We start from the raw sequence: 14,809 nt of genomic DNA, 5'->3' as shown, positions 1-14,809 counted from the left end.
GCCCCCAGCTCTCTGCGTCATAATTCCCCCGCCGGTGGCTGTTACAAAGGGGCCCAAGCCACTCAAACTCACTTTTTAAAAAAAGACACTAATATGTATATATTGAAAAAAAAAAACCCATGTTCTCAAATTGGGTACTACAAGTGACCTCCACCACTTACAAACTTAGGTAGTAACATGAAGTGGCTAGCCCCCAAAAATCAAGTAGCTAGTGTAGCACCTTAGCATGCATATACCCTGTAGCGTTAGTTATACCAATGTTACTCACTTTGAGCTTCTATTTTATAGGCCATCTATATCCCAACAATCCACCAACCAAAACTTTGATTCGTATTTCCCGTAACACCTTGGGGGAGAACCATTTTTTCCACTAATGAAGTGGAGACTATCTTCGACCCTCTTCCACCTCCGACTTTGGATGAGGTGGAAACAAGGAGAGGGAGGTCGATGAATGTTAACCCTCACGGCTCACAGACACCCTATCACCTACGACGGACGTTGTAACCTACGGTGGACATTGTATTATTTATTTGGTAGAGTCAGGTACCGTGCTTGTCGGTCCAATAGGAAAAGGGTAAGAGTGATCGCCGATGAGAGGTGCACTCTAACTGGAACATTCAAGGGATTAGTTGGCTAAGCATGGGTGTCCAAGTGTGAATGGGGTGAGCTCATATAAAAGTCAACTAAACCTAAAATTCACTCATTCTCTCATTTGTGCAATTGAAGAGTGCTCTTCCTCCATTTCCTTCTTCTTCTTCTTCATCTCTTTGTGTGTGTGTGAGAGAGAGAGAGAGGGAGAGAGGGAGAGAGAGGGAGTGTGTGGGAGATCGAGCATTACGAAGGCATGACGGCGGTGAAGCGGTTGAGCGCGGCGTAGCGGCGTCTCCTTCTTCTTCGCGGCGAGGAATCCTCCACGACGCAAGCGTAGAGTGGTGAGTGACACACCATCGCCTTCTTTGAGCTTACTAGTTTAGGCTTGTTGTGTGCTTGGAGCCATTTGTGGCTCGCACACGGTGTATCGCCAAGTTCCTTGCATTGACACGTGCGACATACGCGCACATTTTTGGCGCCATCTCCGGGGAATGCCGTGCATTAAGCTCGAGTAGCGCTCTATGCTTCTCCGTGGTGCAATTTCTATTGTAGGAAAGGTAAGGAAGGAGTGTGTGTGTGTGTTGAGAAGAGAGATTTGGTGTTATACTGTGTGTTTTTTTTGTTAATGGAGTTTTCAAAGGTTTTGTGTTTATTCTCTGTGTATTAAGGTAGTTAGTTTTCTTTCTTAATAGAGTTTTCAAAGAAATTGTGTTTATTCTCTGTGTATTAAGGTAGTTAGTTTTCTTTGTTAATAGAGATTTCAAAGGTTCTGTGTTTATTCTCTGTGTATTAAGGTAGTTAGTTTTCTATGTACAGTAAGTAGGAAGTAGATTAGTGAGAGTTAATAGTGTGTTAGTGTGTAAGAGTAGGTGTATGAGTTAGAAGTAGGTAGATAGAGTGTGTGTGTGCTCTCGCGCGGGCCACGGCGGCTTTATCCTTTTTTTTTTTTTTTAATAATTAAAGGTAGGACCGGGATCGGGAATATCTCCCAGACCCAAGCCCATACCCAAGCCCAAGCTCACGCTCAGGCCTAGGCCTCAGTCGCCTTTTAAAAAAACGAATTTTAGCTTCACACGTAGCTTAAAATTGATTTTTGAGGACCAACGGAACGTCAGATGCTTGAAAATTGTGTTGTAAAGCACACAGCGACCCTCTAAGTGATACGCTCATTTTGAGCTATCACACACTTAATATAAAAAAAATCAAACATTAAAAAAACATCAAAAACAAGAAAAAATCAAGTAGAAAACGGGGTGCAAAACACCCACAGAACAAAGCAAGTAACCTTTGAGGGTACTTGCCGACACTTGTAGGGCACCCAAAGCACATGTATCTACGCTCTGGTCGTGTGCTAGAGTCCGAACAACTAGCTAGTGCTTTGATTTACGGGGGTACTCACTATCCTTCCACACTAGGGTCTACGCCCTCGGCGGGGACCCAAGGTAGTGCAACCCAAGACCCAAATATAGCGGCTAGCGACTCTTCCTCTGACTACGATATTATGGAAGAGCATCTTACACAAAGCCCCAGGGGAACAAATGAAACCATACCTAGCTGGGCCCAACAACCTGGAACTAGTGTTTTTAGCCGTTTGATGGAAACTTTTAGTAGAGCTACGCGCTCTGAACCTACGGCTAGTGAAGTAAACGAAGGGGGTGGGGAAGTAGAATCACCATTCACATCTTCTGTAGACCCCACACTCCCTCAGAGTGTCCACGTGGACATTCTACCTACCTCATTTAATGAGGGCCCTACCGAGCTACCACCTTCCAAAGTCGCTTCTAAGGTAGCGGTGACTAAAAGTCAAAACACGGGAAGCAACATTGCATCCACCTCACGGAAACCCTCTAGTACACCAAGTTTGGACGGGGTATTTCTCAATGAAAAATGGGAATATGACCTACACACGGAGACTTTGACCGACCTATACATGGGCTACACATACCATGTGGGTTGGTTAGAAGTTGTACAATCCACATCTAGTGCCACTAGTCTAGAGGAACAACAACACATGATGTGCAATGTCATCCATAGGATTATCCAGTCCGAGAGGCAAAATCGAGGAACAAACATACCTTCGACGGGTCCTATACGATTTTTAGACACGGGCAAAGGGAAACAACCCACTCTATCACAAATGGAGACTCCCCCAGTGAGTCCCATCGATCCCCCATATGTTGTTTCGCCAGGGGTCTCAATGCAATCTGAGCCCACAATTGATAAAGGCATCTCTCAAACCATTGAAAAGCCTTCACCAAACTCCACTCTGTTGGAGTCTTTGGAGTAGCACCAACCCTAATGGCACCGATACAGGGTCACATAGTCTTACAGAAATCCGCACCTTCTTCCCTTAATTTCTTGCACACACACATGCATGGAAACCTCAAAACTTTCAAAGAAACTCCCAAGTTCAAAATTGAAGAGAGAAAGCTCTCATTCACTCCTCCACACACTCGAAAACAGGTAGTGAACGTGACGGGATTGCACTAGACCGCCTGTAAGAACCTTTCTTCCTCCCACACACAGAGAGGTGAAAGTGTCAAGAATTGGCTTCAAAAACACTCCCTCCACTGGAACACTCACGGCAGCGTGAGTGATGTGGCCCATTGAAGCCTTATCACACCATTTTTTGACCTTTTTTGACCCAGTTTTGGCCAGTTCTTACCCCCGACACGCATTTTTCATGGGAAAAATCCCAAACGGACTGCAAAATTCACCAAATCTTGTACTCTCAATACTTGATACCCAAATCACGTTGCCACATCCCCGGATTCCATTTTTGACCACTTCTAGAGCAGTGCACACATCATCAAAAATCAAGCACCGTAAATAGACACTTACTGCATGTCCCAAACAGCTTCTCAAGTGGGATGTGAGGTGCCTGCACTTTTTGATCGCATTATTTAAATTCTAGAAAGCTCAAACACATTCTCTAGAGCCAAAATAAGCCACCTAGAACCATATTCAAGGCCCCGATACCCTATGCATGCATGTACATGTGTCAGACTGCTGGCACACGAACCTGAATATTCACAATGTGTACACGTTGCATCTTTTTTAGAACTTGAAACCACTTTTTAAAGCTCCCAAATTCATGTATTTACATCTTTTTGTACATATGACCATGCATATACACGCTACTTTGTACACGCCAAAAGCGGTCTATCACCGTGAAAATCTTAGAGAGCAACCCTTGCCGAAGACAAATAAAGAATTCAAGGACTACTGAGATATGAGGGGGTTTTGGCTATGTACCATTGTAGGGCAGGATTGTAGTGGTGCAAGAAGAGAAATGTTCTCGCATGAGGTATATGCAAAGGAAACATTTTCTACAGGTTTTGGAGGATTAACAAACTATTGCTTTTACAAAGTGTAGCGGGGTGAATGATAACGTGTAGATAGTGAACAAAGAGGTTCTAAGATGAATGTTTTGATAGAAGATGATGAATGCATTGTAGGTGTGTTTGATGAGTGCTCGTTTGTGGATACTATGCAAGACTTGGAGTCTTTAGTGGATTGTAGTTTGCATATAAGAAGTGAGGTCATGAAAGTATCCTCAATAGAAATGTACAAAGTCATTGAGGATTTTAAAAATTCTCAAGGTGTTGATGTACGAGTGGAGACCAAGTATAAGTCTGTGGCAAAAAAAGTAAAACTAGTGGCATTACCTCTACCAAAGGATTGTACGGATAAGATGGAGCAAGTTGCTTTGCAACCTAGTCTTCGTGAACTGAGCAAGATTGGACATAAGTTTACACATGATACTTTGAAGGAGTTAAAGATTGGTTGCAAGGACAGTTTGACAGATGTTGAAAGAGTATGCTTTGAAGAAACGCTTGCCAAACATGGAAAGGCTTTTGCATTCGAGCCGCATGAGATAGGGTGTGATAATCCATCCATTGTTTCTCCTATGGTGATCTTCACTATCCCTCATGTACCTTGGAACTTGAGGCCTATTCTGATTCCAAAGGCCCATTTGCCAAAACTCATTGAGTTGCTTAATGAAAAGATTAAGATGGGTATTCTAGAACCTTCTTGTTCCATATTCAAGCAGGTGGTTCACAGTTCCAAATAAATATGGTTCTTTACGCTTTATACAGGATATGAAATCCATCAACAAGGTTACAATTATAAATGTGGGAACAGGGCCAATTGTAGATGAATTTGCAGAGGCATCTGCAGGAAGGGCAATGTATTCTGTGGGAGATTTGTACTCAGGGTATGATCAGTTCCAACTAGCAATGGAAAGCAGGGACTTGACTACCATGAGGACACCCTTGGGTTTGGTAAGGATGTGCACCTTACCTCATGGAGCAACTGATTCAGTTGCACATAATGATGAATAGTATGAACAAAGTCCTACGTGACTTTAGACCGCAAACTACAATGCCTTTCCTTGATGATGTGCCAATCAAAGGATGTGATGTAAGTGATGTAGATGTGGCTCTAGACTCAAGGGGGTGCCAAAACTATGTGGCAAACCATATCAATGATTGTGATGATATCTTTTCAAGATTGAAAGAAGTGAACCTTACCTTGTCTGGGCAAAAGTCAGTGTTTGGTGTGAGCGAAGTTCTCATTGTGGGACATATATGCGGGCCATATTGTAGAAGGCCTTGTCCTGCAAAGATTGATGTAATTCAAAGAATGAAAGACACATGTATTAATGTAGCTGAGGTTATAAGGTTCTTGGGTGCATGTGTGTTCTATTTTATCTGGATTCCACATTATGCACATGTGGTAGAACTTTTGTATCAACTTTTGAGAAAGAACCAAAAGTTATTCATACCCATGCCATGAGAAAATTAAAGAAGTTGTTGCTTATGTCTGCAACTTTGAGGAAATCAAAATAGAAGATATGTAATTGTGACAGTGGATACTAGCCCCACAGAAATTGGATGAGCAATTGGGCAAGATGATGATAATGGCAGGCGATGTATGGTGAGATTTGGAGAAAAAGTCCTAAGTGCTTTTCAATGCAACTATCCACAAGTAAAAAGAGAGTTATGGGGAGTAGTCACATCTTTGAAATGTAATAAAGAGTATTTAATAGGAGCAAATGTAATAGTGGAGACGGATTGTCTACCTCTTCTTTGGATGATCACCACAAGCCGTCTCAACTCTCGACATTGCTATGTTGAGATGGATTGCCTACATAAAGTCCTTGAATCCAGAATTTAAGCAAATTGCAGGGAAAGATAATTCAGTTGCGGATATTCTTTCAAGAGCAAGGTATGAAAATGAAGGAGACATGGTTGTCAAGGGCAATGATGTACGCACACAGTTCTAATAGTATCTCTCACACCAAGGGTGATCATGTTTGCCTATCAAATGCACTTGAGTCATTTACAAAAGACCTATAACAAGGTGATTGGTTGCTCATTGGATGCTATCTGAGCACTTTGACAAGGCAAGAAAGGTGGCCTGACCAAGAGTTCAAAAGAATACGGAGAAAGGCCTATGGATACTTTTTTAAAGATGGGTACTTATGAAAACATCCAAAACAAAGAAATGGAATGCCATTGAGAGTCGTGAATGATAAGGACGCTCAAAATGAGCTTTTGAAAAAGTTTCATGAGAGTATTTATGCTGGACATAGAGGTGTATGGGCCACCTTTACTAAAATGAAAGAGAGGTATTGGCGGAAAGGTATCTATAGAGATGTATCTCACTTTGTGAATTCTTGTGAAACCTCTCAAATGTATTCAAATGTATGTCATCCTGATTGGTTGCACCCTACTTACCCATTGGCCGTGCTTTATAAATGGGTAATAGATCTGGTTACAATTCCATTTGGCTTATGGAAAATGAGATACATAGTTCTTGCATGAGAAGACTTAACCAACCAAGTTGAAGGTAGTGCTCTAAGAACAAAAAGCACAGAAGCGGTATGTAAGTTCTTCTTGGATGATGTAATTAGCCATTATGGCTGTGTTGGGAAAATAACAGCGGACATGGGTGAGTTGGATGCTGACAAAGAAAAGGAGTTTTTCTCTAGGTTGGGCATTAAACTTTCTCTCACAATGCATATAATCCTGTGGGAAATGGTAATTCAGAGCGTGGGCATCCTCCATTAAATCTTTAGCTAAGGCCTGCAAAGGTAAAATGGGAGAGTGGCCTAGGTTATTACCTTATGCTTCATGGGCTGATCGTACAACTCATAGCTCAGTTAGTGGTTATATGACTTTTGAGTTGATGCATGGTTAGAAACCTATAATGCCAATTGAGGATGTAATTCCCACATGGAATATATTGCCTTGGGAAGACCTTATTGCTCTGTGTATACAACAATAAGAAAGAAGGCTTGAAGATATGGAGATTGCAGTAGCACGATTAAAAGATACAAGGTTGAAGAATAAGGATAGATTTGATAAGAGATATAGGCTCAAAACTAAAGCTATTGAGGAAGGTGATTGGGTGTTGGTGTATGACAGCAGTCTTGACAACCATCATTCAACAATAAGAAAGCTTTCAAAGAGATGGTTTGGTCTTTATGTGGTTCAACATGGACATGGGAATGCAACTTATACCTTGCATGAGTTGGACGGGACAGAAAGGAAGATTCCCATCGCAGGGAAAAGAATCAAGTTATTCAAAAGAAGAGGTGATATAGATCCCTTTGATTCATGGGAAAGTCATAATGAAGGCTCTGATGAAAATGTTGTGGATGTGGATGAAGCGCAAGAGTATGATGCGTTAGATTTTGTTGAAAGCAATGATGAAATCGACATATATGAGGACTTAAATGAAGATTGAACCTGTTGCAAAAAGATACATGTGGCACATGCCGGAGGATGTGAAGGTTTAGAGGGGGTGGATGCCGTGCTGTGGCATGTGCATAATGTGAAAATAAAAATATCTACCTCACTCTTTATGTTTTTGATGCATGGGACCAAATGCTACCATGTATGTAGAGTGATATATGCAAAAATGATGTGAAAATAAAAATATGTACCTCACTCTTTATGTTTTTAATGTGTGGGAGAAAATGCTACAATGTACATAGTGTGACATACGTGAAAACGGATGCCATGGTTGTAGGCGTATACATACTTTGCCGGGCAGGCGAGGCCGGGGACATGGCACCATTGCATGTTTTAACACATTAAAGCATGCCTAATTTGCGACAGGAATGTACAAATGTCAAGTGTTTCAAAGTGGCACGCTTGTTTTGCCTAAAAAGTTCAATACGGGCGATCTTTGCCAAAAATAGCAGGTTTCATGTACGGGCATAAAAGGCGTGTCCAAAGTGCTTACCAAGTGGCAAAATGATGTTTAACATGAAATTCAAGTCCAATGGGATATTTCCACAAATTTAGGAGTTTCTCTCAGGTCGTTTGGGCATTTTACGATCAAAAAGGGGTATTTTTAAGAAAAAAATGGTCATAATATGGTAAACAATAGCCCAAAAAAAGCAAAAAATGGCTCAAAATGTCACATCAATGATAGTTCCATCGCTGCTTAAGATGAGGGGAAAGTTTTAGAACCAGTAATGATCTCATTTGGGCATATAAGCAAGGAGATACATCCATTCCAAGACAGGGTGCTAGTATCGTCCCGTGTTGCTTGCACTACATGGTTGAGGCTGTGAGACCTCCAATTAGGGTTTCCCCTCCTCAAAAAACTACTTGGGCTTCTCCAATGAAGTATTGAAGCTTCCATGAAATGATCACGACCAAGAATCGAAGCGTCATTTTAGGGTTTTTAACAGGTCAAATGAGCACTACATCTCTACAATTGGGAGTGGCTACACTTAATCTTCACACACACAAGAGTTTTGAGTTAGTATTTGGTTCTTTTTCAAATTGGAGATTTCATGGCTAGAGTTTTGTTTTATTTGAGTGTATTTTTGGCTTCAAATCATCTACGCCTTGCTTTATTTTGCTACGAATCCTCACAGTCAGAGGCCTGGCACTCTCCTAGTCACACTGCGCACTTCTTGACAACGCCAAGATCCCTGAAGCAGGAAGCTATTCCTCGCTCAAAAACTATCGCTACCTTCTAGCTTGGCCATCACTTTAGCCTGTTGCACTTGCCTATAAATTGCTAGTCAGTGCTCAGTTTTCAGGGCCGTCTGTTCCGTCTACTACCGCAAGGCTATATGTATCTATTATATGAAGTGGCGCAAGCTCTTCATCACCATCTCCATAAGCCCTTCTCTATCGTATACGGGAGGAAGAAGAAGAAGAAATATATTCTCTCTCTACTTGCTTACTATCTCCTAGCTCGTTTCACGGTGTACGCGCTCTTCGAAAGCTCTCTTGGCGAATACCTCGACGTAGCTCTCATCACCTCTCTCTTGTGTAAAAGCAAGAAGCCTTTCCACAGCCCCTAATGAATTATAAAGCACAGTGAGAAGCTCTAAACTCCATAGATATCATCATCTCTCTCTCTATGTTGTTTTTCTGAGTAGTCACCCTCTCGGTGATTGTTTTTTCGTATACGTGTGCATATATGGATTAACTGAGTACATATGAAGTTCTCCCATGATTATTTAATCATGTTTAACATTGACTGATGCACATGATGCGTTTATGATCACGTGCGTGCTTAAAAAGCATTTTTCGTTTCACGTCTTAGAGGCAGTAGTTTTCTTAGAGAATTGGAAATTTGGCCAAAAACAAGCCCAAATTGGACACTCTAAAAGATGATTGAGTCCATCTTAGTGCCCTTATCCCAAGAATTAAATTGAAGCTACAAGACTTAACTTTTCACAACTTTTATCTCTCTTATTTATATAACAAAGGTAAAAAACCACCCAAGTCTGTTAAATTTTCAACTAAAATGAGCTTATTGTGACCAAATTAAGTGTAATCTTAGTATTGTAAATCACATCTCACAAATCACATTGAATAATACTACCTAAAAACCTAGAAAGCTAAGAAAATCCTCGAATAGATGCACACCAAAGGAAGAAAAATCCTTGCAAACCTAGTTGTTAAAAAAAATCAATTGACTGTATCTTCTCTATTTGGCCTCTAATTTGCGATCTGTAAAGCCTTCTTGAAGAGCACATCCAAGAGTTCAAAGCCATAGCTTTGACCAACACTTAGGATCCAATCAAATCAACACCATTTGATAAAAGTTGCAAACCACTACAGCTCCTTGCATCCATAACTAAAATATTGTAGCGTCATTTGATAAGTTGTAAACACAAGGTTGGAGAGCTTATCAAATCGAAATCTATTATCAGCTCGGAGCTTTTGCTTGCTTCTATAGCCGCATTTCCCTCTTTTTGTAGCCTTGATAGCTTTTGGTTATACCAAATTTTACTATGGACTCCAATTGACAATGATAGAAATAAGAGTGTATGGTTGCCGTGTGTGTGTGTGTGTGTGTGTGTGTGTGTGTGTGTGTGAGAGAGAGAGAGAGAGAGAGAGAGAGAGAGAGAGAGAGAGAGAGAGAGAGAGAAAGAGGGGGGGGGGGGGGGGGGGAATCCTCCTCGTTGTAGCATGAATGGGAGAAAATATGGCTTGGTTTTACATTGCTGCATTTATTAAAATCAACTACTTTGAATACTTGAAAGCATGATAAGGTGCCAACCAATAACTTGTCCCTGACACACAACTAGCCTAGCTCCTTAATTAGATTTTATTTTAGAGTTTAATACCTAGCATACCCTACTATGTCATATACCATTTAAAAGATATTGATGAAGACAATCTTAAATGCTAGTCTCCACAAAATTTTAACATGTTTTACAAAAAATCCACCAATATTTTCTAGGACCTCATTGAATAATGATTTTTAAGGAATACACCATAGATAAGCAATCAAGCTCTTAAATTACATACTTAAAGAGTAATTATATGAAATCACGGGAGGAAAGAACTAATAATGGAGGCTAATGTCAATAATGGACTCAAAAAATTAGGGATCGAGGATTCATTGAAAAAGGAAATAATAGTAGACAAGTTACACGTATGAATACCAATAGATACAAAAGCACTAATTAGGTAAGAGGACGTACTTGTGGTCCCCTCATCAGAGCACAAGAATTTTTGGTACATGGCCCATGGATTTGAACTTAAATGGAAAAAATAGGAGACATCTTGGAGGGGAGTGTATCATGATATATGCAACCAAAAGATGACCTAGTGTAGCCCCATTAGGGTGGCATTGGCATGTCTAGACAAAGGAAAAAAGAACCTCAACATTTTAGCAAGGGAAGTTCATGGGTAGTAGCAAGAGTGAGCTCCAGGTTAGGAGGAACAACAGACACTCCTGCTTGTTGTTGGGGGGATAGCAAGCTTTGCACCTTTTCGTGCATGATTTCAAATTTTCTCGCTTCTTCCTCAACTTTGTTGCTCGTGGATGGCACACAACCATTTCCTCCTACAATGAGTCGACACTCTGCCTTCTCATATCATAAAGAAAATTGGAGTTAGCAAACGTGAGTAAACCTTATTAAATATTGTGGTGTGCTCAAGATTTAAATGAAAGGGATAATTTTTTTGTCTTCCCAAAAAAACTAATGACTTTTAGGAGTATTGGTTCTTGATTTATATTCCTACTTCTAATGTAGTGTTTACAAAAGAGGCATTAACTAAATGAAGAGTCACATTGGCTAGTTCCATTTAGATCTATGAAAAATACACTCATAATTTGGGTGAACACCAAAAATAACCACAACTTACACCCTTAAGCCACACCCCATGAATGCATGATTAGTTGTGCAACTCTAACGGACTCTTCCTTCACAACTGTGCTTTGAACTCACTCACCGCAACAACATATTACATGTGTATGCATTTTCTTTTCTTGGTGGTTTTCATGTTGAACATACCAAGGAAGGCTTATGACTATATTGGCTTGGAAATGTCCTTTGTTGTAGAACAAAGGATGGTTGTGATCTAAACCTTGGTTCTACCTTTAGCATCCGACCTTCGACATCCATATCTTTTAGAGGTGGCCATGACATCCTGCAAAATGCACCTAATACCTTTAGTAACCATTTAATATTTACTATTAATTAGCGATTACTAGAAGAATCGAAAACATGAAAGTGATTATAGTTGCTTTTGATAGTCTTTCTACCAAATAATGGGAGCAAGAATTCAAAAAGAAATTATAGACTTGGGTTCATGTTATCCCACCCAAAATGTTTTGAGCATATGGATTAGTTTGATACTTCCTTCATAGTAGTAAGAAACATTCTCATAATTGTCCAAAGGGTGTTTTCCTGGTGGTTAAGGTGAGGGCCTTTCACAAGAAGATTTAGAAATTTTCTCATGTAGTAAAACGGAGTCTTTGTCAGTGTTTTCCATACAATGCATAACATCATGAGCTTCTGCTCGAGGGCACCGCATACCTAGCAAGGTACGATTGGGGGCAGAGGACCACCGGCCCCCCCACCGGGCCGGCGGTCCTCTGCCCCCAATAGTACCTAGCTAGGTATGCAGTGCCTCCCTCACAGAAGCTCATGATGTTGAGGTGAGTCACAATGTGAGAATTATTGTGAGAATTTGTCCAAAACTTCTTGTGAATTTAGGCACACCCATTATGGTTCAACCCGGGGGGGGCATGAGGTGTGGATGAGTGGGTGCAATCCCATAAAACTAGCTCGTGCAAGTGAGACGGCAAAATAAAAATAAAAGATCTCATAATGCTCTCTCTCTCTCTCTCTCTCAAGCACTTAGTCTATCTAGAGTTTCTATGCATGCAGTCACTTTAAGTGGTGCACCAAATTACATGATCAGATATTAGAATAGTAAGGTGGCTACCTTGTGGACGTGCTCCAAAAGCCATTGTTAACTACTTCGTCCTGAAGAAGAGTATGGGAGCCTCTTGACGACGTTGTCAGCCCAAGGATGGCACGAGTATCGCCAACGTTTATGAGGCTAAGCTGATCCTCCTTGCACTTGAATGGATTATGGCTTCGTAGGCACGTTGCCTCACCAAGCTGGCTCCCTCGATGGCTTACAAACTCATGCGAGGGTCGTAAGAACGATGATCCAAAGACTTCTGCAAAACCTGCAATTCAGCACTCTATGTTAGCCATTTTTCAATATTATCATTGTTTTTCCTGCTAATTTTAATACCTTTACATGGCTGGATACATGCCTTGAGTATATCCATTTCGCACCGTACTAAACTCTCTAAAAATGCAATCATATATTATCAGTGGCCGCTGATAATATGCTTTGCCACAACAAATTTTTTTTTTCTTTTTCCCAAACTCACAATTGTCAGTATAGATAAATATTACGAAAACAAAAAAGTTACATTGATAGCCATGCTCCAACCGAGCCATGACCTCTACCAACAAATGTCCCACCAACTCATCCATAGCACGTGATCATACATCGGGTGATAGAGGGAGCCACCATGAGACCATAAGCCACAACAAGTTTCTAACATTTTCCAATGTAAGAAACTAGCCCTTTCCTCATAATTTTTCACTATAGTGTTGAACATCATTAGCTATTGCTTGGAAGGGACCACATGCCTAGCTAGATGCACATGTGGGAGGGGAGTGTCAGCGTGCTCCCTCCCTCACGAGTCACAACAACTCATGATGTTGTCGTAGTCTACAATATGGGGATTATAATGAGAATCTATCTAAAACTTATTGTGGGACTTTAAACCCACAGTTTATCCACGGAAATCAACTTATTGGTGAAGATACAAAAAACATTCTCTCTAATTGAATTCACAGTGTGCTTCTTATTTTTTTCAAAAAACAAGATTTAACATTACTTACCTCCACTTAAAGTAGATTTGTCACTCGTCTTCACTGTCCTATACATCTGTAAAACAACAAGACATGAGTTATCCACAAAAACATGCATATAGAAATGAGACGCCTACATTGCTTCAACAAAGTTGAAGAAATGTTTCAAAAACACAGTCATGCATGTTATAAGTTGTCATCAAAATAGAACCCAAGGCAACGTTTGCGCATGCTGAGACCACACTGATAAACATCATAGGAGATTGCTAAAATTTAGGAAATTAGGATTTAAAGCCAATTAAAACATATAGTTGGTGGGAAGTTTGCTTCATTGACCTTAGGCATCAATAATTCGTTGGGGCAATCATGATCCCGACTCGCCTACATACATTCAAGGAAAAGCAAGTGAAATTTTTTGGATGTTGCATTGAAAGTGTTTGATAACAACAACCAGAGCCACAAACAAGAAGAAACATAATGGTTTATGGTATATTAGAAGACCATCCCCACCTACACATGGCCATGACTTAGTTGACGATTTTTCCATAATCTTTGTATTTAATTCGGAAAAAAATTTTAGAAATCCATCTCTAATTGTAGCTCTCTAATTCTTCCAATGAACTTATGTGCTAAACTTACTTGTTTTTAAGTTCGACCACTCCCTCTGTAAGGGGGATACGTTTAATACCATGAGAATGTATAAGGAGGTTCATTGTAATACACCTCCTTTCAAAATGAGTTTATGTGCTAAACTTACCTATTTTCAAGTTCGAACTCTCTCTTGGGGACGGGGGGGTACATTTAATACCATAGAATTTTAGAGGTGTATTTTCTTTGACAAAATCTTTAATATTTTATTCAATTTGTGTAAATAAAGGATTTTTCTAGTGCATTACCTTTTTTCAAAAGAAAAAGTTATTACTTTATAACCTTGTAACATGTAAATAAAATGGTTTTTTTGAGACCTTTAAAGGTACACTATATGCATAATTTCTTAAAGATCCACCATCTGATAATGGTGGCATGCAATTTATTCATGGTATTTTATTTAAATTGGGCCATGAACAGATTCTTTCTTGTTTGATATAGATGTTAAACCCCATAAGAATGCCCAATAGCCAGAAATCTTCATCTAGCTTAATTACTTAAGACTCCTTGTTCCTAGTTACTCCATGCAAGATGGAAAGAGTAGTCTCAATGTAAATCACCACCTTTGTGGTGTTGATCATATGTCAATTCAAAATTTGAAAAGATGGCCTACAAATGGTACATGGAAACTTCATCACTTTGCAATAAATATGTAGTGTTTTGTGCAAACAGTTAGAGGCATTAGTGGTCACCATTAATTGGCTAATAGGGTACCCTTCCATAAGACACTCTCCATTCACTCTTAATAGGGCTAGCATAACCCACCCATCACAATGAGAAAGAGAAGAGGCCCAAGAGAGCATGTGTATCACACAAAATTCAACAGAGTAGAAGATTGAGTGCATTGTAGTAAATTAATCATTTTGGCTAGAAGAGCATAGACAGGATTTCAATTTT

The 14,809-nt window shown here is 40.1% G+C and overlaps 1 protein-coding gene across 3 annotated transcripts in view; it reads right to left on the bottom strand.

Moving 5' to 3' along the window:
* Positions 1-10,461: 10,461 nt before the first annotated feature.
* LOC147457852 (uncharacterized) overlaps positions 10,462-14,809 on the bottom strand; it is a 38,508-nt gene continuing 34,160 nt past the window's right edge. Inside the window, exons 3-7 of one of the 3 annotated variants that reach the window (XM_086512638.1) lie at positions 13,601-13,645; positions 13,295-13,340; positions 12,315-12,564; positions 11,378-11,513; positions 10,462-10,948 (exon numbers count right to left, since the gene is read on the bottom strand). In XM_086512638.1, the coding sequence (XP_086368764.1) occupies positions 10,742-10,948; positions 11,378-11,513; positions 12,315-12,564; positions 13,295-13,340; positions 13,601-13,645 (684 nt within the window). In that variant the 3' untranslated portion in view covers positions 10,462-10,741. The remainder of the gene's footprint in view (positions 10,949-11,377; positions 11,514-12,314; positions 12,565-13,294; positions 13,341-13,600; positions 13,646-14,809) is intronic. The other 2 variants (XM_086512640.1, XM_086512639.1) reach the window with 2 other exon arrangements.

This window comes from Adiantum capillus-veneris, chromosome 5 (assembly GCF_014529385.1).
Source record: "Adiantum capillus-veneris isolate H3 chromosome 5, ASM1452938v2, whole genome shotgun sequence".
Classification (NCBI taxonomy): domain Eukaryota; kingdom Viridiplantae; phylum Streptophyta; class Polypodiopsida; order Polypodiales; family Pteridaceae; genus Adiantum; species Adiantum capillus-veneris.
Note: the sequence above shows the minus strand (reverse complement) of the source record. Positions and strands in the feature narration are given on the sequence as shown.